We start from the raw sequence: 22,435 nt of genomic DNA on the forward strand, positions 1-22,435 counted from the left end.
CACACACACACACACACTTGATTCTTCAGAGAAAATGGGTTGGGAAACAGTGCCCTGAACGGAACACTAGCCGAGCGGTTGCTTGGTTTCCCAGGTCCCACGTAAGCGAGACAAAGCTGCAGGCAGGCGCCAGGCTCCTCAGGGCCAAGGGCCACGGGGGCTGCCCTAGCCCCAGTCACAGAGTCTTACTCAGTGATAATCAGTCGCTTCCTCCCTAGTCCCACCACCTCCACCGTTGTTCCCTATCATCTGTTTTCCCAACAAACAGGGTGTGCTTCCTAAAATGCAAACTTCATCCTATGGCCCCTCTGCCTAAAACCCTCCATGGCTCCCCATTTCTCTCTGGATAAAGACCCAAGTCCTTACCAGATCCTGCAAAGCCCCGTATGTCTGGGCTTTGACTTAGCTTTCCAACTCCATTTTCAACCGTCTGTACACTATAGCCACACTGTTTAGTTCCTACATTCATCGTGTTCTCCCCAGCCTCTGGGCCTTTTCATGTGCTGTTCCCTCTTCTGCATCGCTCTTTTCCCCCATTCACTTAGAAAACTTTTTCTCATTCTTCAAAACTCAGCTTAAACCCCGCTCGGTCAGGGAGGCCCTCTGTGACCAGCTCCCCCATCTATTCTGGGACTCTGGGTTACATCTTCCCACAGCGCCCTGTATGGCTCCTTCTTAACCCTCGTTACCCGTGTAATTACTTATCCAATGTCTATTTTTGCATGTTAATTTATGAATGATTTTTTTCAGTGAAAAATACAAATTCAAGAACCCTGTCCCCTAGATTTTAAAATGATAATAGCTTTTACAGAAAGAAAATATTTGAGCAAAAGGTAGCAGATAATGAGTAGTAAATTGTTGTATTTTTTCTTTTAGAAATCCAGATGGAAACACCTAATTTAAAAAGTTAAGGAATGATTTTTGAGGGCATAAATTAGGGATTGAAAAATTGCCCTCTAGTATGTTAAAGTTTCTCAAATAATATTTGAAGGATATAAAATGGGATTTCAACAGGACAGAAGAACTTAAACCTTAAAATCCACTAGCGGTAGATATCACTAGGTTGCTTTTAAAAAAAAATACACTTTTATTGATTTCACAGAGAAAGGGAGAGGGAAAGAGAGATAGAAACATCAATGATGAGAGAGAATCATTGATTGGCTGCCTCTTACATGCCCCCCACTGGGGATCAGTCCCACAGCCTGGGCATGTGCCCTTGACTGGGAGGGAACCCGGGACCCTTCAGTCCGCAGGCTGACGCTCTATCCACTGAGCCAAACCGCTAGGCCATTGTGTTTCCTTGAACTTGCTCTCTACCCACTTGCCTCAGGCCTTTGCACATGCTGTTCCCTCTGCCTTCCCTTCCTTCTTTGCCCCTCTTCCCTGCAAACACAGTGTCTCTCTCTCCATAGGTCTAAAGCTTTGATGGCCTTCAAAACTCCATGCAAATCTCCCCTTCTCTAAGACAAATGCTTCACACACACACACACACACACACCCCTTTTTAAGGGTCGGCCCAGCTGGCACACATTCCCCAGGTGTCCCAGGTTTGGGCTGATTGGAGTAAGCCCACGTCCCTACCTCTATGAGTTCCCGGATGGCAGGAGAAAATACGTATTTGTCATTTGTAAAAATTCCTCCTGACCCTCTCTGCTTTAGGAAACTCTATTTCCCCTATCAAATACCCTGGATGTTTCATTTCATTTTTCTGACTTATTTGTTTTGAGATTTCTGCTTGAGAAATTTTAGAAGTTTCATAGAAGCTAGAGTTGAAAATATCTTTAAAGGTAGTAATAATGATAAATAATGATAATAATAACTGCCATTTGCCAAGGTTTGCTCTGTGCCAGGCTGTGTTCTAAGAAGGCACAGCAGTATACACTATCTCACTAAATTCCAACCACAGCACTGAAAAGGTGGGGTTTGTTGTCTCCATTTTATGGATGAAGAAACCGAGGCCCAGAGATGTTAAACAACTTGCCCACGGTCACACAGCTGGTGAGTGGAGCCCAGGGCGACTCCTCTATGAGGCATCGTAGGGGTAGGGTCTAGGGCCCATGAGACTTTTAGGGCTATGGAAATGTTTTAATTTCTTTGAGAATAAGAAGGAAAAAATAAAATTTTAGGTTGAAGAAAATTTTAATGTATAGTATTAATATATTTTTCTTTAAATCAATGTAGTTGTAACATATAATTCATTTTTAATATTGTTTTTATTGGTTTTAGAGAGAGGAAGGTAGAGAGAATAGAGAGATAGAAACATTCATCGGCTGACTACTGCACCTTCCCTAATGGGGATCAAGCCCGCAACCCAGGCACCCGTCCCAGGACCGGGACCTCTTGGTTCATGGATCAACACTCAACCACTAAGCCACACTGGCCCCATGTAAAATATAACTTCTTACTTTTTTTAATGTAAGAAGGCATTCATGAAGTCACAGGTGCCTAAGACCCACAAAAATCATAATGTCCCTAGTGGAGTCAGAAGTCAAATCAGGTCAGCCTGCCTGCAAAGTGCACATTTCACTAGTCCGGTATCACCCAATGTGACAGCTCAGGACGGGAAGTCCAGGCTACACAGCCGAGAAGGCAGAGCCCAGAGGAGAATGCGTTCCCGGTCCAACCACCATACCCGGCAGACGGACAGCACCACCTGGTGGTATTCTGGGTAACTTCCCTTTAGTGAGAGGAGGAACCTAGAAAGGGTGCGGTTCAAACACCCGCTGAAAGCAGCCGCCCGCCAGTCTGCCCGTGGGCTTCCCTCTCCGCAGTGGATAACCAAGCAAAGGAGCCACCTCCACAGGCTCTGCTTAGGTTATCATCGGAGTTCACACATCACCCCTACACACACACATATACACACACGCTCACACACACACACACGCGTACACACACTCACACACACAGTCACACTCACACATATACACACACACATACACACACAGTCACACTCACACACACGCACACACACTCACACACACACACGCTCACACACACACACATGCTCACACTCACACACACATGCTCACACTCACACACACATACACGCACACACACAGGCTTCTCCCTGGGGAACAAAATATCCCTCAGTTTGCAAAGTGCTTAGATCCAATAGGGATGCCACGTGAGCCAATTTGTAATTTTCTAGTAGTCACATTAAAATAAAGAAAAAAACAAGTAAAATTAATTTTAATAATATATTTCATTTAACCTAGGGTTCAGCCAACTACTACTATGGTCAAGTCTAGCCCACCACCAGTTTTTTTTAAATAAAGTTTTATTAGAACACAGCCATGCTCACTTGTTTATGTTCTGTCCACACTGCTTTTACACTACAACAGCAGAGCTGGGTGGTTTTGTGGTTCAGACCCGATGGCCCACAAAGCTGAAACTATCGCCCTGGCCGGGGTGGCTCAGTTGGTTGGAGCGCCGGCCTGTACACAAGGGGTGGGGGGGGGGGCGGGTTTGATTCGGTCAGGGCACTTACTTGGGTTTCGGGTTTGACCTGGTGGTGGCACAGGCTGGGGATGGTGGTGGGAGCTCTGTGAGGAGCTGCGGTCACCGAGGGCAGATGGAGGCAGCAGGTGGGCCACCCTGAGTCCCGGGGTGCCCAGCAGGGACGGGCTGCCAGCACAGGGAGGGCGGGTGGCGCAGCATCTCCCCTCCGCAGGGTCTAGCTGGACGAGGGCAAAGGAAGGAGCCACTTCTGAATCCCGCGGAGTTCACATTAGCTGGTCTGTTCGCCGAGGAAAATGGAAGACGCCACATTTGCTGTGGAAGGTTTCCGTGATGGGCTGGCACTTGGCATATATTGAAAGCCTGGTGTTCTTCACAGCATCCCCTGGAACATAGAAAAGGCCCCGCTGAGCAGGGGGCACCACGCCTCCCGCCGGGCCTCAGGCCGGCAGGCACCCCCTGCTGCCACTGCTCCGGTGGTTGGAGTAGTGAGTCCCCTGCGCAGTTAGCAGCTGCCACCGCCTCTCCCAGAGGACCCACTCCTCCCGAGGACCAATAACTAGCGGGCACGCCTGGCACAGCATGGCAACCTGGAGGCCCTGCTTTGGCTCAAGTGCCAGGATGTGGCCTGATGGATGGCACCCAGGCCATTCCAATTGTTACCTATTTTATCCCCATCCCTACCCCACACTCACTTACCCCTCATCGCATTGCTCCCCCAGTCTAGTGGCACCCCACCTGGCCCAGTGCTCCATGTGAGCACCTCCAGGATCCTGCCCAAGGCTGAGCTACCGCCCCTCCTCCTCCAGGACTTGAACTCACACTCCCTGATTCCAAACGGAGCCCTCCTTCCCTAGGCTATATTCATTCCAATGTCACTGAGTACCAGCCCCAAGCTGGGAGCTGGGAGGACATTAATAAAGTTACCTATGAAATCCTGGAACCCAGAGGGCTCACCAGACCAGATGCATATTCAAGGAATGGTGACACAGTGGGCCCAGGGCTTTTGCAGACTCAAAAAGCTGCCTGGAGGACTCTCAGAAGGCTTCCCAGAGGTGGTGACATAGGAAAGTTAGCCAGCAGAGAGAGGGGCAGGAGGAACATTCCAGGCAGACACACCAGATGTGCAAAGGCCTGGAAGAGTGGAGGTGCCTGCCTGCTCAGAGGGAGTGAGCCAGGAGGGCGTGCTGGTGAGGGAGGGGGGATGAAGCACGAGGCTGGGGAGGGGTCCAGGCTGCCTGCAAAGGCCTGGAATGGCAAGAGGTGGTGGCCCTTACCCACGTGCCAGCCGTACTCCCAGGAGGATAAGACGGGATACCAAAACTTCTCCGCTGGCTTCTTTCGGTTCCGCTCCCGGAGGTACAAGGCCCGGCCTTGGCCGTCGTGGGAGAGGCCTTGGAAGAGCAGCTGCCGGGTGCTCGAGGGCACCCGCCTCATTTCCAGGCTCCCTCGTTTGGTCTGGCCTGCGGGCTCCCGAGTTGCTCTTTGGGCCTCCGGGACTCCCACTGTCCCGGACGGCTGGGCCCTGACCCCCTGGGTCTCTGGCAATCCGGTCCTTCTGTCAGGGGAGCTGGTGGCAGGCAAGGACCCCACGCCCGGGGCTGAGTGGAGGAGGGCCTGCTGGAGCCGCTTCCTGGGCAGGGACCTCTCCCTGGGGTACTTGTGGCCATGGTTGACCTTCCAGGCGGCTCGGGCGGCAGCCTCCTTCCTGAGGCGCTCCTCCCAGCAGGCTTGGTTCTGGAAGGTGAACAGATCCCTCATGGCAGGGAGGTTGGAAACACTCTGCCCACAGTTCTCTGGCCTGTGTTTGCACGCTTGGTGTCTTGTCTCCAAGGATACGTAAAGCCAATGAGGCCTGGGTTGCTAAGGTCCTGCTGGAGAGGAGGGGCTGAGCATAGCGGGGACTGGGGCCATTCATAGGCTGCAGGAGAGACCAGGCTGGAAAAGGGAGCAAAGCCACCACAGCCCACCCAGGGTGCTTGCCCCGGAGGGATTCAGGGCTCAGGGGTCTTGGGGTGATGCATGGGGAGCCATTGCCTCTGTTCCATTTAGCAAACCTCAGTGTACACCTACTATCCACCAGGCATCCCAGGGGGTCCAGAGAGAGGCCTAGTGTCCTCCCTCAGGAAGCTCTGGACACATGGCTGGGGATGGGGGGTTGCCATGGCAACTCTGGGTGCCAACTCCTAGACACAGCTCTGCCACTCCACAGCTGCACGGCCTCATTGGCACATCCAGAGGAGCGTGGAAAGGACCCTCAGCATTGAGGGAACGGCATTAGGCCAGTGCATCACAAGTTGGGCCGTGCCTGACATAGAGCAGCCCTCCCTGAGTGTCAGCGGCGGTTGTCCAGCAAGTACCTGCCTGGCACCAGCCGTGCTCCACACACTTTAAATCACCCCTCGATTACGGGGCTTTCAGAGCCTCCTTTTCAGATGGGGAAATGGAGGCTTAGGGCAAGGCTGGGCCTGCTCCAGGGCATGAGGTTGGTATGTGGTGGTACCTCTGTGCCAGGCCCTGAGCTGGGGTTTTCCTGAGGGATTTCACTTAATCCTCACAGCGACTCACTACCAGGCTTAACTCGCTTTTCCAGATGAGGAAACTGAGCTCAACAACAGTACATGCTCACTCGGGGAAAACCCATGTCATGTATTACAAACACAAACTCTACCGTGGAGTGTGGCAAGCACCATGGGAGGGGCACAGGCAGGGTGGGGCCGAGGAGGACCCACCAGGACTCCGCAGCACCCTCTGCCCCTGACCAGGGCCCTCCAGGGGTGAGAGCCAGTGAGGAGGAGGTGAGTACCACTCACCTTTTCACTCTGCAGGTTGAGCTCTCACCTATTCATTCCACAAACATTCGTTTGCTTTTGAGCAGGCACAGAGCCAGGCACTACAGGTAGATGAGGAGGGACAGGCTTTCACAGTGCAGAAGGGGAGAGAGACGCAGCACGGGGTGGGTAGAAGGGGAGGCAGGAGAGGGAGGCTGGTCAGGGAAGGCTTCCCAGAGGAAGTGTCCTTTGACTGAGACCTGAACTATGGACCCGAGGGAGCCAGGCAGCGTGGGAGAAGACGTACAGATGGGACCCCCTTCTGAAAGGCGAGGAAGGACACAGCTGCCCGGACTGTCCTCTGGGCCTCGGTGCTCCCACCTGTAGAATGAGGGCTCTGAGGAAGTCTGGGAAATTGAGCGCCAGCTGGTTAAGTGGGACAACCTGGGTCTGCAGTCTCCATCACGGTGGTCACTGATGAATTGTGCAAACACCGTTTTAATCCAGGCTTTAAAAACCTGGCTGTGAGCACCATTCCTTCCAGACTGAGGGCCTCCTGTGTGCCAGGAGCTGCGAGCGAACAAAACCACAAAATGTCTAGGCTTCGGGGAGCTTGCGCCTCTGAGCCCCGCCCGCCTCCACGCCGGATCTGTACCTCTGGGGTGCTGCCTGGCACAGGCAGGTGCTTAGAAAAAGGCTCACGGTGGGTAGGGCGCTGCACCTTAGCTCTGTGGCAGCTGGTGGTGGGGAAGGAGGGAGGGAGAAAGTCGGTAGTTGCCGGGCTGAGCGGTGGCAGGGCCCGGGGGCGGGGCCGATCCCTGAACTCCAGAAAGCCTCCCTGGCCCAGGCCGCCCCCGCCCCCAGGCTGGTAAGTCCAGGTGCCGAGAGCGCAGAGGGCAGCAGTGGGTGTCCCCTTCTCTGGGCTTTGGTGACCTTGCGCCTTCCGCCCCAAGGGCTGCGCTGGGTGCCGCAGTTTGCGTGTCCAAGGCGACCCCTGGCGGTCACCATGGCAACGACCGCTGGGCAGCCGACCTCCCCGCCACTTGGCGGACAAGCAGACAGAGCAGGCGGGGGACCACCGGCTCCCCTGCAGGATGGTCAGGCTCCCCAGGAGGGGAGGGGAGTGGGAGGGAGCAGAGAAGCGCCCCCAAAGTGCTGCCTTCCAACGGGCCCAAGGGCAGCCGGCGGTCCGCAGGGAGAGCCGCCTCCGGATTCTGGGCCCCACGCCGTGCAGACCCCTGCGCGCTGCGCTGGGCTTCATGCCCGCTTCCTACATGTAGGCCCCCGGGTTTTAGCACAGCCTTGGTAGTTACTGCCTGTGTGATGTCAGGCAGCCCTCTTAAACTCTCTGAGCTCCTGCGAACTCCCTTGTAAAATGAAGATAATCCTAAGTGCCTAGCGTTAATGTCATTCGCGACGATAATTTTCTTTAGTGACCCATGTAAAACCCATCAACAACCCCTGGGCAGGTGTGGGGTCAGCCCCAGGCCTGTCTCTGGCCTCGCCTGTGCTGAGGAAAGGGGACACTGAAGCTGGGAAACCGGGGGAGGCTGGGGTGGGAGCTGGGCACCCTCCCACCTTTCTGGCCACACCCCCAACAGCCCGCCTAGCTGCGGTTCTGTCACTGGCCCACCCCGCCCACTGGTAAGGCTCCACCCCAACCCAAGCCTGGGGCTGTCACTGGCTCTCCAGGACGCAGTGCTCACTGTCCCTCACAGCCCCTCCTGGGCTTAAGCTCTCGGTGGGGAGCCTCCTCTAGGCACCTTCCATGCATTGTTGTGATTTTGTGAACTGACCATGTACAGGATGGACACTGCTCTTCACATGCATATGTCTTCATCCTCAAACACTACGGAGTAGGTCCCACTGCCCAGTTTATTGGAGAGAGAACCAGGCACTGTTCTCCTGTGAGGGTCAGTGATCTGCTGGAGGCCGTGGCAGGGCCCGTGCTTGTAACCACCAGCTAAATGGCTGCCCTACAAGCCACACCCCTCGTTGGGTACCCCTTCCACTCTGTCTTGGGGAGCCAAGTCTCCCCAGTACTCAGGCAGCCCCTCTCCCAGCAGCTCTGGGTGGGGAGTGGTTTGCCCAGCCAGTGGGGGTGTGGTTGTGTGGTAGGATCTTTCTAGAGGTTAACCTTAGACTGTAAGTTTCCCATTATTTTTCCACTTGATGGATGAGGGCACCGAGGCACAGAGCTGGCGGCAGAGCTGGGACTGGGATCCAGACGTGAACCTGCAGCGTTCGACCCAGCGCTTTCTGAGCGTTTCTCGTGCACCAGGTTTTTCTTTCTTTCTTCTTTTTTTTTTTTTATCTTTATTGTTCAGATTATTACAGTTGTTCCTCTTTTTTCCCCCCATAGCTCGTGCACCAGGTTTTTCTGCTGCTACTTGCACTGGTTGCTTGTAGCTGGGCCCGAAGCTGGCATTTCCGGGGCTTGGCACCTCTGCCAGGGTTTCCTCCTCTGAGATCACCTGCCAGTTTTGCCCTAAGAATGTCCACGCCAACAGGGAGAAGCGTCTGGTGCCTTGGGAAGGCGGTGGTCATGGCAGAGGGTGTCATGTGGGCAATAAAAGGCTCACGGGTTCTTTCATCTCAGCTTTGTCCGGGGAGATAAGCAAGTCCAGAATGCGAAACACCCTTGGACGCGAGCCACATGAGTCAGGCTTGTAAATTCCCCATCCCCGGCCTGCCTGCTGGGACTCTTGAGAAAGAGGGGTGTGGGGTGTGGGCCACCCTAAATTCCTTGCACATACGCTGGTTCCCTGTGTGCTCAGGGGCCCAGACAAAAGCCTTATCACGAAGCAAAAGGATCCTTTTGTTTAAAACGATTCCTCCCACCAAGTGTTTGGGCAGCATCCTTGGGACAAAGCCAGGGGGAAAAATCAAACTCAAGCTTGCCTTGAGCGATATGACATTTTTACTCCCTCTGAGAGCTGTGATTTGCTATTGTGAGGAGAAAACAAATGAGCTAAACAAGATGTGTTCTGGGAGAGTTTTCATGAGCGGACTCCCCTGATTCCAAAGCCCCTCCCCCACACCTTAAGGGAGACCTGGACTGATCCACTCCTTTCCCAGAACCCCCTGCTTCCATCCGGTCGCACGAAGGCCAAGGGGCACTGAAATTAACGATCTTGTTCCCCCATTTCAAAATACACACTTGGGGGGTGGACAAGAATTGAGCACTCATTTTTGCCATTAGCAAAATTAACTCATTTTGCTAATTTTTCAGGCTGTGCAGTTTTCAAGGGAAATTAAATCCCTATGCGCCGGATTCATTTTACACCAAACTCATCAAAATGTGGCTTTCAAGGCCCCTTTGAAGTCTTAAGACTAGACATGTGGTCCTGGGCCAGAGTGTTTACAAGCGCATCGAAAAGAGACATGTTAATTAAATGTTTCCTCTTCTTGGCAGCCTTGCTGATGAGTGCGGCCCTGGGTTTCAGAGGAAACTGGATGATGAGGAGGCAGGCATCTGGTGTCGACAGGGCAGGGTCCACCTGGCGTCTGCCTAACCTCCTTCGCCACTAACGAGTGATGGTCCTGGCAGGACAGGGCCCAGTGGACCAGTGAGTGAGGAAGGGTCTGGCACCGGCCTGTCCAGGGTTAAGTTGCAGTTTTCACGGTGTTTGTACGAACAACAGCCGGTTCCCATAGCAGCCAGTCCAGGTGCAGATAAGAGCTGCCCGGGGCTCTAGCTGCTGACCACAGTGCACAGGTTCCACCGGGATGTCTTTGAAGTAACCGGCAGGGGACCGCCAGGCCCCGCCGTGTAGGAGGCAGTCACGGCAGCAGACAGCGGTGGCTGAGACTCACCGCTCCCCGTGGGATTTCATGTGACCCCCCAACCGCCCGGGGGGGCGCCCTCTGAGTGAAGCAGCCTCCCCGAGCCCCACGGTGGGTGGCTGAGCCACTGTTCCAGCCTAAGGTGCCTGATGAAAAGTCCACCCTGCCACCTGATAACGCTGCCTCCTGAACCCGCCCGGCTCCAACCAGGTAGAGACCAGTGGCTCTGCCTTGTGCTCCCCTGGGGACAAGCCCAGCCTACTGTGGCCTGTCCAGACCCCCTGGGCAAAGCCTGCACCCCTCGAAGGCCACAGACCTTGTCGGGAGTCCGGGCCCACAGGCTAGGCTGCTCCCTCCAGAAGGGGCAGGACAGACCCTCCTCCCCTCCCACCTGTCAGACGTCAACTAATCGCCACCCTCATCAACAAAGGGGTGTCAGGAAGAGACACAGGGAAGGATCCAGAGTCTTTTCTCCACACCTTTCCTTCCACCCCTCAACTCCAATGGAGGTGAGGGATGGGGTGGGGGGCAGCTGGGACTTCCCATCACCACGGCCACTGCTCCTGCAGGTGTCACCAGGGAGGCAGCCCCGCTCTGGAGGACAAACTGGTAGGGACCCAGGGTCTGCCTCAAGGGAACCTGGAGAGTGCAGACATGTCACTGCAGCCCGAGCTAGTGCTGTCGCTGTAAAATGGTGTCACAAAACTGCCGTAAGGGGAGGAGGAGGCATGGAGGTCGCGACACCCGCAGCAGGAAGGAGCAGCAGAGGGAGAGGGACGAGAGGGACGGCTGTAGCACCAGATCCGAGCCCCGCTGTCCACGGGCAGTGGGATGACAGGTGGCACTGTTTTCTGTTTGAATAAATTCCCGACAATGGGGCTGCTCGCGTAGGTAGGAGAGGCTTTTTTTTTTTGCTCTTTTTAAATCCACAGCCTTCACCTAGGTGGGTTTCCTATGTGGGATTCTTACTCAGGGCAAGTCCCAGCAAACCTCCACAGGAGGCTGTGTGGCGGGGTCAGGGCCCGCACACCCCCTTCCAGCATCCCACACCCTCGGGCGGGCCCTGTCTGGGTAAATTCCCTCCGAGGCTCAGGGAGAAGCTAGGCCTCCCCCTGCAAAGGAGGCCAGGCTCCTGGTCAAAACAAGCAGCTCATCTGTGTGCTATTGGCCAGGGATTGGAGGGGCAGGTCAGGCTCCAACCATTTACCAGACTGAGCTCTAAGGAGCAAACATTTTATTTAATAAGTTATAAGATACAATTTACAGTCGGCATTTGATTCCAGTTTCGCTTCCTTGTCCCAGTTTACGAGGCCTGTGGTCCTTTCACATGAGGCTTCAGGCCGCTCCAGTTTCGAACGTTGGGCGTTTGCCAACACTGGCCCCCAGCTGCGATCCCTCGGTGCAGGTCCCCCACCCGGGCCCCGCCCCACCCACGGAGGCACTTCAGCCACAGTGCCACTTCCTGAGGACTGAGCAGCAACCAGGAGGGTCTGCCTGCCCAACCACACTCCACAGCGGGCCCTGCCGCCAGCCAGTCCCTGACGCTTTAGCTTTAGTCCAAAGCGGGGGTGCAGGAAGGGGTGCACAAGGCCTTACACCCCGTTTGTGGAATCTTGCACCTGCATGTTGCTTTCCAAATACCATCTGGATGACACGGGGCCAGGGCCAAATACACACCTTTTGCTATTTCTGCCAAACAGTGAAGGACCAGCGATGAGCTGCTGTCCACCCCGCTCGACGGGTCCCTGACTCAGACCAAAGGCTGGCAGGAGTTTCCTTCTTTCCTATCTATAACTATTTTCCAGAAAAAGTGGCCCCCGAGACAGACTGGGCTGGGTTGTGTCGCGTGATGACTTCCGCTGACACGCGGACCCCTCACGGCCACCGGGAACGCGTTGGTAAAGCTCATCAGACTGGCAAGTGGCTGGAGTGTGTGTTAAGCACAAGGGCTAGTGTTGGTTACAAAAAGGGGTCTTTGGCAAGTGGGGGGCTGCTTGTCACTGCAGACGTTCGTCAGACCAAGACTCATCAGACTTTAAAAGCAAGAACAAAACATGGCTGCCAAGATGGTCACACGTCCGGACTTTGCAGGGAAATGATCAGCAGATGAGGGAGAGGCGGCGGGAACCCCTCCAGGCCAGTCGGCCACCGCGTGGTAAAAAGGCCACAGAGCAGCGTGGGGTGGGAACGAGTGGTCAAAGCAACGTGCCCACCTAGTAGCCTTTTCTTACATGGGGTGAGCACTGGACGAGAGGAAGCTGGTTTCAAGCCGTCTACTTTTCTAAACAACAACCTAAGCTAGGGCCCCTCTTTCCCCTGCCCCTCGTCCCTGTCTGGTTTCATAAGCTGGTACCCGGTTGTGTGTCTAACACCAGCCTTGCCCGTGTTCTTGGTCTGTCTGCAGGGGACGATCTGCGCCACAAGAGGTCAGATTTGCTCAGCCCACCGCTCGAGCTTGCATTTCCCCAGTGTCCCCAACGCGTCCCCAATGAGTCAAGTCTAGGATTTCGTTCTGAAGGCACTTTAGAATGGCAATGTTTTCGGGACGGGGTTTCAGACCCACAAACAGGCCGGAGGACTTTGTAAAAAAAAAAAAAAATCGAGTTATAAACAAGCAACAAAAGCAACCACCTGAAGCACCTCCCGGGATTTGACGAGCAGGCGTTTAAGGCACCGTGATGTGGAAGGGGCTGCCGGGGATGTGTTCCTCTCCCCACTTCACGGCCAGGACATACTCCCCCTTCTCCTTCACGACGTAGGTGACGTTGTACTGTTGGCTGCCCACGTGCTTCATGGAGACCTCTTCGCAGGGGGTGGTGGGCCCGTGCACCCCGATCAGCAGCATGTTGGAACCTGAGAGGCAGAGGGAGGTGGTTATTACGTGAGGATGAACCCCAGAAGGCAGAGGACCAGAAGGGAGCCAGCGGAATGATACCAGTTACCGCCTGCTGAGCTTCTAAGATGAAGCTGGGGACTGAGAGGTGGGAGTGTGGGGTTCTGAGCAGGCCTCACAGAGCCCAACACTGTGGGTTCAAATCCCTGCCCTGCGCTTCCTAGCCGGGTGACCTTGGACATAGAACTTCACCTCTCCCTGTCTGAGCTTCCCCGTCCATCCGGAAACAGGGGCGACACTAGCACCAGCCTCATGGGGAGGAGTATGCTGTGAAGCCCTTGGCACATAATAAGGGTTGTCCCTGTAGGTGTAGATTGTTCCGATCTGTTATTCTCATAAGAACTTTATGGAAGGTACTATTATTCCTATTTTAGAGAAGAGAAAACTGACTTTTAGAAAGAGATTTAGTAAGTTTCCCATGGTCACATGGCATTTAAGGAAGGAAGAGAGGAAGGGAGGGAGGAAGGAGGAAGGGATGAGTGAGTGGTGGAACCAGCCAGGTTTCCAGCCAGATGTGCTCGATGCCAGAACCCAGCCAACTCACCACTGACACCCAAACAAATACCCAAGTCCAAATTGCTATTAAGTTTGAAGGAATTAGGGGCAGAAAAAACTCAAGAGGAAAATCCTTTAAAAATACTAAGTACAAAAGAATAAGGTAATAAGCACAGTTACTTGCAAATGGCTGGGTTACATGGGAGGGTGGGCACTGCAGACTGGAGCAGGGAAGACGAAAGCAGAGGTGGTGCCCAGCTGCTGGCCCCCGCCCCCCGCCCCCCCCCTCCCGGAGCAGGGCCAGGCTGCCTACCGGCTTTGCTGCAGTCCACCAGGAAGGAGCTCTTCTGGCCCACGAAGGCCTTCGAGAGCCCTGCCCCCTTGGAGGTCACCTTGCTGGCGTCTGAGGATGCCTTGGGGATGGCGCTGTAGCAGGTCTCTGTTGAGGACCTGGTTACCGACTCCACCAGGATGGACGAGGTCTCGTTGGCCAAGCCGGGGCTGACCAGACGCTGGCCTAGGACATGAAAGGGAGGGAGGAGGGCATGAATGACCAGATCAAGTGGGTCCCTCAGCCAGAGGAGGAAAGTGCCCCCACACCCCAACACCTGGATCCAAAAGCCACCACTTCCCCAACTCACACCCATAATGTCTTCTAACCTCCCCACCCCCCTCCCCAACCCCCGGGTCTTGCCCCACACAACTAACTAGGTTCCAGCCTGGAAACCTTCCCCCCTCCCTTTAGAAGCCACAGTTTCCGTTTACATAAAGCACCCTGAGTATCAGCAGGGTAGACTCACTGCTTATCCCTATACATAGCTCTACACTGTAGACTTACACTGTAGTGTGGCAGTGTAGGCTCTACACCGTAGACTTACACTGTAGTGTGGCAGTGTAGGCTCTACACTGTAGACTTACACTGTAGTGTGGCAGTGTAGACTCTACACTGTAGACTTACACTGTAGTGTGGCAGTGTAGACTCTACACTGTAGACTTACACTGTAGTGTGGCAGTGTAGACTCTACACTGTAGACTTACACTGTAGTGTGGCAGTGTAGGCTCTACACCGTAGACTTACACTGTAGTGTGGCAGTGTAGACTCTACACTGTAGACTTACACTGTAGTGTGGCAGTGTAGACTCTACACTGTAGACTTACACTGTAGTGTGGCAGGGTAGGCTCTACACTGTAGACTTACACTGTAGTGTGGCAGTGTAGGCTCTACACCGTAGACTTACACTGTAGTGTGGCAGTGTAGGCTCTACACTGTAGACTTACACTGTAGTGTGGCAGTGTAGACTCTACACTGTAGACTTACACTGTAGTGTGGCAGTGTAGACTCTACACTGTAGACTTACACTGTAGTGTGGCAGTGTAGACTCTACACTGTAGACTTACACTGTAGTGTGGCAGTGTAGGCTCTACACCGTAGACTTACACTGTAGTGTGGCAGTGTAGACTCTACACCGTAGACTTACACTGTAGTGTGGCAGTGTAGACTCTACACTGTAGACTTACACTGTAGTGTGGCAGGGTAGGCTCTACACTGTAGACTTACACTGTAGTGTGGCAGTGTAGACTCTACCCTGTAGACTTACACTGTAGTGTGGCAGTGTAGGCTCTACACTGTAGACTTACACTGTAGTGTAGCAGTGTAGACTCTACACTGTAGACTTACACTGTAGTGTGGCAGTGTAGATTCTACACTGTAGACTTACACTGTAGTGTGGCAGTGTAGACTACACTGCAGACTTACACTGTAGTGTGGCAGTGTAGACTACACTGCAGACTTACACTGTAGTGTGGCAGTGTAGGCTCTACACTATAGACTTACACTGTAGTGTGTCAGTGTAGGTTCTACCCTGTAGACTTACACTGTAGTGTGGCAGGGTAAGCTCTACACCGTAGACTTACACTGTAGTGTGGCAGTGTAGGCTCTACACCGTAGACTTACACTGTAGTGTGGCAGTGTAGGCTCTACACTGTAGACTTACACTGTAGTGTGGCAGTGCAGACTACCCTGTAGACTTACACTGTAGTGTGGCAGTGTAGGCTCTACACCGTAGACTTACACTGTAGTGTGGCAGTGTAGACTCTACCCTGTAGACTTACACTGTAGTGTGGCAGTGTAGGCTCTACACCGTAGACTTACACTGTAGTGTGGCAGTGTAGGCTGTACACCGTAGACTTACACTGTAGTGTGGCAGTGTAGGCTCTACACCGTAGACTTACACTGTAGTGTGGCAGTGTAGGCTCTACACCGTAGACTTACACTGTAGTGTGGCAGGGTAGGCTCTACCCTGTAGACTTACACTGTAGTGTGGCAGTGTAGGCTCTACACCGTAGACTTACACTGTAGTGTGGCAGTGTAGGTTCTACCCTGTAGACTTACACTGTAGTGTGGCAGTGTAGGCTCTACCCTGTAGACTTACACTGTAGTGTGGCAGGGTAGACCCTACACTGTAGTCTTACACTGTAGTGTGGCAGGGTAGGCTCTACCCTGTAGACTTACACTGTAGTGTGGCAGGGTAGGCTCTACCCTGTAGACTTACACTGTAGTGGGGCAGTGTAGGCTCTACACTGTAGAGCATATAGGGATAAGCAGTGGAGAAGTCTGCAAGGACATAACAAAATATAAAAAATGGTTCTCTCTGCACGGGAGCTGACGATTCTCCTGTCCGAATCTTTAGTTTTTCTGCAGTGAACCTATGCTATTCATATAGCAGTGAGCAGAGAGAGGCATGTGGGAGGACTTTACCACAACACTTATGGTGGTTACCTTGATGGAGGCTGTGAGGTGATTTTACTGTTTGGTATTTTTTCCAGTGTTCTGAAGGAAGCACATTTTTATAAATTTAATAAAGACTTTTAATTATTTTTAAAGTGAAGGGAAATGATCGGGGTGATTTTTTTTTTTAAACCCTGATTTAAACAAATACATAAGATTTCAAATATGTAAACATTTCTTTTTTCTGTTAGAGGCAGAATCCATCTAACACGTTTTTTAAACTTCTGCCCTCCCGTTCTACCTACTTATTTTGCACGTTTCAAACATGCACCCCCCTCTACCTGTCCTACCATTTCTTATTTTTTTTAGATTGATTTTTAGAGAGAGGAAGGGGGAGAGAGAGAGAAATCAATCAGTAGCCTCTGGCATGTGGCCCAACTGGGGATTGAATCTGCAACCTGGGTATGTGCCCCGATTGGGAATCGACAACACGCCAACCAACTGAGCCACACAGGGCCCTACCACCTCTTTACAATCAGGATTCAAAGTAGATTCAACGTATTTAAAATCATCCGGTTTCTGCGATCAAGCAGCTCTGTTGATATTTCGACAAAGGATTTGGGGGGGGGATCATTTCAAAGGTATCTGGTTACCTGTCACCTTGGCCTTGAAGGGACTGCCCACGATGTGGTTGGGCCCACCGTATTTGACGCCAATCAGGTAGTTCCCAGGGGCCATGGGGGTGTACATGACTTTATAGCCTTCTGGGGTTTCCTGGCAATCCATTTTAACCTTGGACGGGCCTTCGATGGTGACGGATAACGTCCCCGGCCCTGCTCTGGTGGTGTTGATGTAAAATTCAGACTGGATACCTGGGAGAAAGGAGGTGGGAGTCAAGATCATGTGGATGGTTTGGAGGGACGACGGGGGTAGGGTTTGGGGAGCTCTCCCGGGGGCACTGAAGCAGTGGCAGGGGCACACACAGGATCCCTCAAAGTAGGGTCACCTTGGCGGCATGGGAACCCACCACTACTAGCTTTGAACTCCTGGCACAGAGCACCTCAGGCCCTGGGGTTGGCAACTCCAGGCAGGAGTGTGGCTGACATTTCGCCCACCAGCACACCCTGCCTGGACACCCTGTCCTCTCCTCTGGGCACGAGAGGCGGCTATGGGCGAAAGGTCTGAGGGTCATTGTGAGCCTGACATGCTGTCCAGCTCTGCCTCCAGGGGCGCGGGGAGGCGTGGGCCCCTCTGACCTTTCCTGCCTCCTCTGTGTGGACTCAGGGAAGCCAAGGAGTCAGCGCCTCCTCCTTCCTCTACGGGCTCCCTGACCCAGACACCACCCTGGAGACCGCAGCAGCCACTAGGATCTGCCACCCCTCCTTTGCCATGAATAATACTGGCCACAGGAACAGGACCGGCACAGCAGCGGAGGCTAACTGAGCCCCATCGCAGTTCAGGTGCTAACAGGACTCGGAGGCTCAGCTCCTGCCAACCAGAGCTACGGTGAGAGGGGCATCTGAGCAGTCTGCGCAGCTCGGAGCCCAGGCCCAGCTCTTGGCCACTGGGTGGACAGTGTGGCTGCCTTGGATGCCCTAGTGCAGCCCTAGGACACTCTACCTCTTGCCCGGCCCATGAGAACCTCCTGCACAGACGGGTACAACAGAAGGCAAGCTGGGCAGGAGTGCCACCGATGGCGATGGCAGCAGCCTCCCCACCCCCAGGCCTCTTTCCAGTCTAGAGGGGATGAGTGGTCTGTGAGGGCCACTTGGGGGCCAGACACCAGCTGTGCCCCTGCCACAGTGCCCTCTATGGGCTGTCCCTGGCATAGCAGCCCCATGCAGGGCTGTGCTTTCTCTAGAGCCCTGGACGTGTCCCAGCTGGGAACTATTTTGGTTTAATTACAGCTCCCAGGCCAGAGAAAGAATGATTGTTCTGGTTATCAATAAAACAAAGGAGCTGCTATCATGCAATTCCCCAACACAACCCAGCTGTTTCTGGAAGCTCTCGAGGCTCTGGTCCCAGCACTCCCCCACCCAGCACCCTGCCCCCCACTTCAACCCTGCATCTAAACTGCGCCGCCTTGAAGCCCCTCAGGCAGCCGCTGCTGCAGCGGCTGTGGGGGGCGGGTGGTGACGAGCACGGGACAGCATCCTAGGAAGGAGCTGCCAGATGAAGACGACAGGGAGAGACTCCACGTGGAGAAGGCCTGGCTGCGGGAAGGAGCCCCACCCTTTTCAACAAGCTGCGCCATTCCGGAGAAATCTCGGTTCCTCCTGGCTGCGCGGCCCGAGGGCAGGGAAGATGCGGTGGGAAAGGGAAATAAGGAATCAGAGGCCCAGAGGGACCTGGGAGAGCCTGCCTGGTGGGCTCCCTCGTTATTCCCATTTTATGGGAAGGAAGTGGAGGCTAGAACATGGCACCGTGGAGATTTATTTTTTTTATTTTTTTTAATTAAATCTTTATTGTTCAGATTATTACATTTGTTCCTCTTTTTTTCCCCCCCATAACTCCCCTCCTCCCAGTTCCCGCCCCACCCTCCGCCCTCACTCCCCACCCACTGTCCTCATCCATAGGTACACGATTTTTGTCCAGTCTCTTCCCACATCTCCCACACCCCTTTCCCCCCCAAGAATAGTCAGTCCATTCCCTTTCTATGTCCCTGATTCTATTATAATCACCAGTTCATTCTGTTCATCAGATTATTTATTCACTTGATTCTTAGATTCACTTGTTGATAGATGCATATTTGTTGTTCATAATTTGTATCTTTACCTTTTTCTTCCTCTTCCTCTTCTTAAAGGATACCTTTCAGCATTTCATATAATCCTGGTTTGGTGGTGATGAACTCCTTTAGCTTTTCCTTATCTGTGAAGCTCTTTATCTGACCTTCAATTCTGAATGATAGCTTTGCTGGATAAAGTAATCTTGGTTGTAGGTTCTTGGTATTCATCACTTTGAATATTTCTTGCCACTCCCTTCTGGCCTGCAAAGTTTCTGTTGAGAAATCAGCTGACAGTCGTATGGGTATTCCCTTGTAGGTAACTGAGTTTCTTTCTCTTGCTGTTTTTAAGATTCTCTCTTTATCTTTTGCTCTTGGCATTTTAATTATGATGTGTCTTGGTGTGGTCCTCTTTGGATTCCTTTTGTTTGGGGTTCTCCACGCTTCTTGGACCTGTAAGTCCATTTCTTTCACCAGGTGGGGGAAGTTTTCTGTCATTATTTCTTCAAATAGGTTTTCAATATCTTGCTCTCTCTCATCTTCTGGCACCCCTATAATTCTGATGTTGGTACGCTTGAAGCTGTCCCAGAGGCTCCTTACACTATCCTCGCATTTTTGGATTCTTTTTTCATTTTGCTTTTCCGGTTGGGTGTTTTTTGCTTCCTCGCATTTCAAATCATTGACTTGATTCTTGCGCTCCTCTGGTCTGCTGTCGGGCGTCTGTATAATATTCGTTATTTCAGTCCGTGTGTGCTTAATTTCTAGTTGGTTCCCCAATATAAGATCGAGGGTCTTATTAGTTTTCGTGTAGATCTCATTAAGTTTATCGGCAGCTTCTAAACAGTTCTTGAGAGACCTTAAAAGTGTGGTTCTGAACTCTATTTCTTCCATTGACAATTTTGTCCTGTTTCTTTGTCTCCGCATTTTGTTATGCTTCCTTGGTGCGCCCCCTAGTGGTCTTTGTTCGCAGTCTTATAGATAAATCTTGATTGTTGTAGCTAATTCCAGGGAGGGTTTGACCTCCAGGACAAGTGGCTATGAGAATCAGCTGTGTCAGCGGTGAGAGAACTTCTGTCCTCTAGGGAGGTGCTAATCTAGCCTTTGCCTGAGGCTATCCGGCAAATGCCTCTGTGCAGGGCTTGGGCGGGGCGGGTCGCACAGGATCAACAGGGTGGGCTGGAGAGAGCAGTTATGGCGGCTCTCAGTCCTGTCCCCAGGGGCTCTGCCTCTCTGAGTCCCAGCACCCTGCTGCAAAGCTCGGAGAGAAAGCTGCACTCGCTCTGACGGAAGCCAGACAGTCCCGCCTCTCCCGTTTGAGTCTGGGTCCCTAAAGACTCGCCTGTATCTGGAGCTCAGAGTCTGCGACTCCCTCCCGATTGAAAACGCCAACCGCGCCCTCCGCTGCCAGCCCGCTCTGCGCACTCCGCACCTCAGAATTTGACTTCAGCACTGCGCCTCCTCTGAGTGTCCGTATGCGTTTCTCTTTCCTCCTAGTTGTAGGACTTCCACTCAGCCAGCGTTCCTGGGGTTCTGGGTGATGTCCGTTCCGTGTTTTAGTTTCACTTTTGAAGTAGTTGTTCAAAGCAGCAAACTCCGGTGTTAACCTATGCCGCCATCTTGGTTCTCCACCGTGGAGATTTAAACAGGAGCTCTGTCCAACGTGAGGCGGACGCACATGCCCGAGAGAAGACAGGAGAAAGGATCCCCACGCAGGAGCCCCCTCACCACTGCCTCCAGCTGACCACTGGCACCCCGAACATCCCGGGCAGCCCGCACGCACAGCCGAGTTCCCGTGGCTGTCATGTGTTTCGAGGCGGGCGAGGAGGGAAGGGGCTCCCTGGTCCTGCCCACTGGGGCTCCTGGAGCTTTTCCTCGGGACGCTGCGCTCACACCCAGGCAGCCTCGGTCTGCCTCCCAGCCTCTCCACTCCCTGCAGCAGTCCCTGCCCGACTCTCCACAGGCCCTGCTCCCAAACCTGCGGAACGGACCGTTTAAGGTTCGGGCCCAAAGATCCAGCAAGCCCACCCCTGAAAACACAGGGACGTTTGCTTTGTCCCGAAGGTGAGGCCGCCAGGCCCTCGGGCGGCGAGCACAGCCACCTTTTCATTCCGTGCACACTGCAGCTGTGTAACCCTGGGACGGGCATTTGGGGAAAGGCTGGGAGCAGGAGGGCTAGGAAAACAAGACGCCTTCCCCTTGACAAGAGCAATATTTACTCAGGGTTTGAAACAGGCGTGCTCTGTGCCTCTCCTGCCCGGCTGGGAGTCTCCCTAGACCAGCTCCTCTCAGCGGCATCCAGCGCTTGGAAAACACAGCCTGAAACCAGAGCTCCCGAGAAGGCCCGTGAACAGCCAAGGGGAAGCACAGAGGCCCCGCCACAGCAGGTGCGACCCAGCAGGAGGCAGAGGTGGCTGCTGGCGGCCGCAGGAGACCTCAGTGGCTGCTGTGGGGCCCGGGCCAAGGCCTGCGGTGGCTCCAAGTACCAGGAGGACCCCACCTGGGCTCCGACGGCGGGTGGCCTGCCAGGGGCCAAAGGCGTGCACTGCTGCCTGAGAAACATTCCACGGCAGCTCGGAGGACAGGGGTCCTGGCTTGTGACCCCACCACCACCGCGGAGTGGGCCACAGGTGCAGTCTCTGCCCCTGGGTGAGCCAGACGTTTGGGGGGGCAGCAAAACTCAGGAGTGAAGGGCACAGGCTCTGAGGCATGGGCCTGGGGGGGCCTGGGGGGAGTCCTGGTTCTGCCCTCTGCAGCTAAGTAAGCTTTGGGGAGTGACTCAACCTTCTGAGTCGCACGTTCCTCATCTGTACAATGGACAGCGCTTAGGCTGAAACCATACTATGCCTTAAACAAAGGACATGCTGCTGGACCAGCATTCAGTGTGGAGCCCGATGGGCCCGGGGAGTCCAGAGGCACTTGTGCCACCCCCACGAGTGGTTCTGCTGAGGCCACTGTTTGGCCAGAGTCCCAGGTGGGACATCAGCGGGTCAACTCTCTCCTGCCTGTGAGCAGGGCACCTGGGCCGTTTAGGACTCTCACCCCCAGGTAACCGGGGCCACTCATCCCCTCGCCACGGGGAGGCGGGTCTGCTCTGTCCACTCACCCCATCGGGGGACACTGAGAGCAGTGCCCACACACGAGGGACTCCGGAAACTGGGACCGGCGGCCTTCCCCGGGGCCCAAATCAACACCCACATGCAAACCGTGTCCCCGAGAGCCCACGCCTGGCCTTTCCCTGGAGAGGAGCATGGCTGGACACGCACTGGACACCACCCAACGCCCACCTCTAGGGTCACCGTCTGAACACCAACTGCAGCCATGACAAGGGGGGGTGGGGTATGTTTTGACCTGGAGAGTTCTTTAAGATGTCAAGAGCAAAAAGCAAGCGGTACAACAATATGCGCATTAAGGTTACTTCTGTAAAATAAAAGCAAAACCACAGTATGTGTCTACCTTTCTGGTGAACCAGCCAGCTAAGCAACCACGCGACCAAGAATGAAGACTGACAGACAACCCCGAGGGCCTCCCCTGAGCTGTGAGCCCTGTTTCCTCCTGGACCAGATGGAGGGAGGAAGGAGACGCAA

At 53.9% G+C, this 22,435-nt stretch overlaps 2 protein-coding genes across 9 annotated transcripts in view; both read right to left on the bottom strand.

Moving 5' to 3' along the window:
* Positions 1–2,962: 2,962 nt before the first annotated feature.
* LOC132215251 (protein ATP6V1FNB) lies at positions 2,963–6,121 on the bottom strand. Its single transcript, XM_059663158.1, has 2 exons — positions 4,734–6,121; positions 2,963–3,841 (listed from the first exon to the last, which is right to left on the bottom strand). The coding sequence occupies exons 1-2, from the start codon at positions 5,215–5,217 to the stop codon at positions 3,723–3,725; spliced, it is 603 nt and encodes a 200-aa protein (XP_059519141.1). The 5' UTR covers positions 5,218–6,121; the 3' UTR covers positions 2,963–3,722.
* A 5,111-nt stretch (positions 6,122–11,232) lies between these two features.
* FLNB (filamin B) overlaps positions 11,233–22,435 on the bottom strand; it is a 137,167-nt gene continuing 125,964 nt past the window's right edge. For 4 of the 8 annotated variants that reach the window (XM_059663124.1, XM_059663123.1, XM_059663121.1 and 1 more), the window contains 4 exons: positions 16,783–17,001; positions 16,181–16,231; positions 13,715–13,918; positions 11,233–12,866 (listed from right to left, as the gene is read on the bottom strand). In XM_059663124.1, the coding sequence (XP_059519107.1) occupies positions 12,679–12,866; positions 13,715–13,918; positions 16,181–16,231; positions 16,783–17,001 (662 nt within the window). In that variant the 3' untranslated portion in view covers positions 11,233–12,678. The remainder of the gene's footprint in view (positions 12,867–13,714; positions 13,919–16,180; positions 16,232–16,782; positions 17,002–22,435) is intronic. The other 4 variants (XM_059663127.1, XM_059663122.1, XM_059663128.1 and 1 more) reach the window with 1 other exon arrangement.

Source organism: Myotis daubentonii, chromosome 14 (assembly GCF_963259705.1).
Source record: "Myotis daubentonii chromosome 14, mMyoDau2.1, whole genome shotgun sequence".
Taxonomy (NCBI): Eukaryota; Metazoa; Chordata; class Mammalia; order Chiroptera; family Vespertilionidae; genus Myotis; species Myotis daubentonii.

Bases quoted from the DNA above. Each gene is read 5' to 3' on its own strand.
- LOC132215251 (XM_059663158.1), bottom strand. From the start codon at position 5,217: ATGAGGGATCTGTTCACCTTCCAGAACCAAGCCTGCTGGGAGGAGCGC. The intron at 3,842-4,733 runs GTAAGGGCCACC...TCTATGTTCCAG, and splicing joins GGAGTACGGCTGGCACGTGG to GGGATGCTGTGAAGAACACC.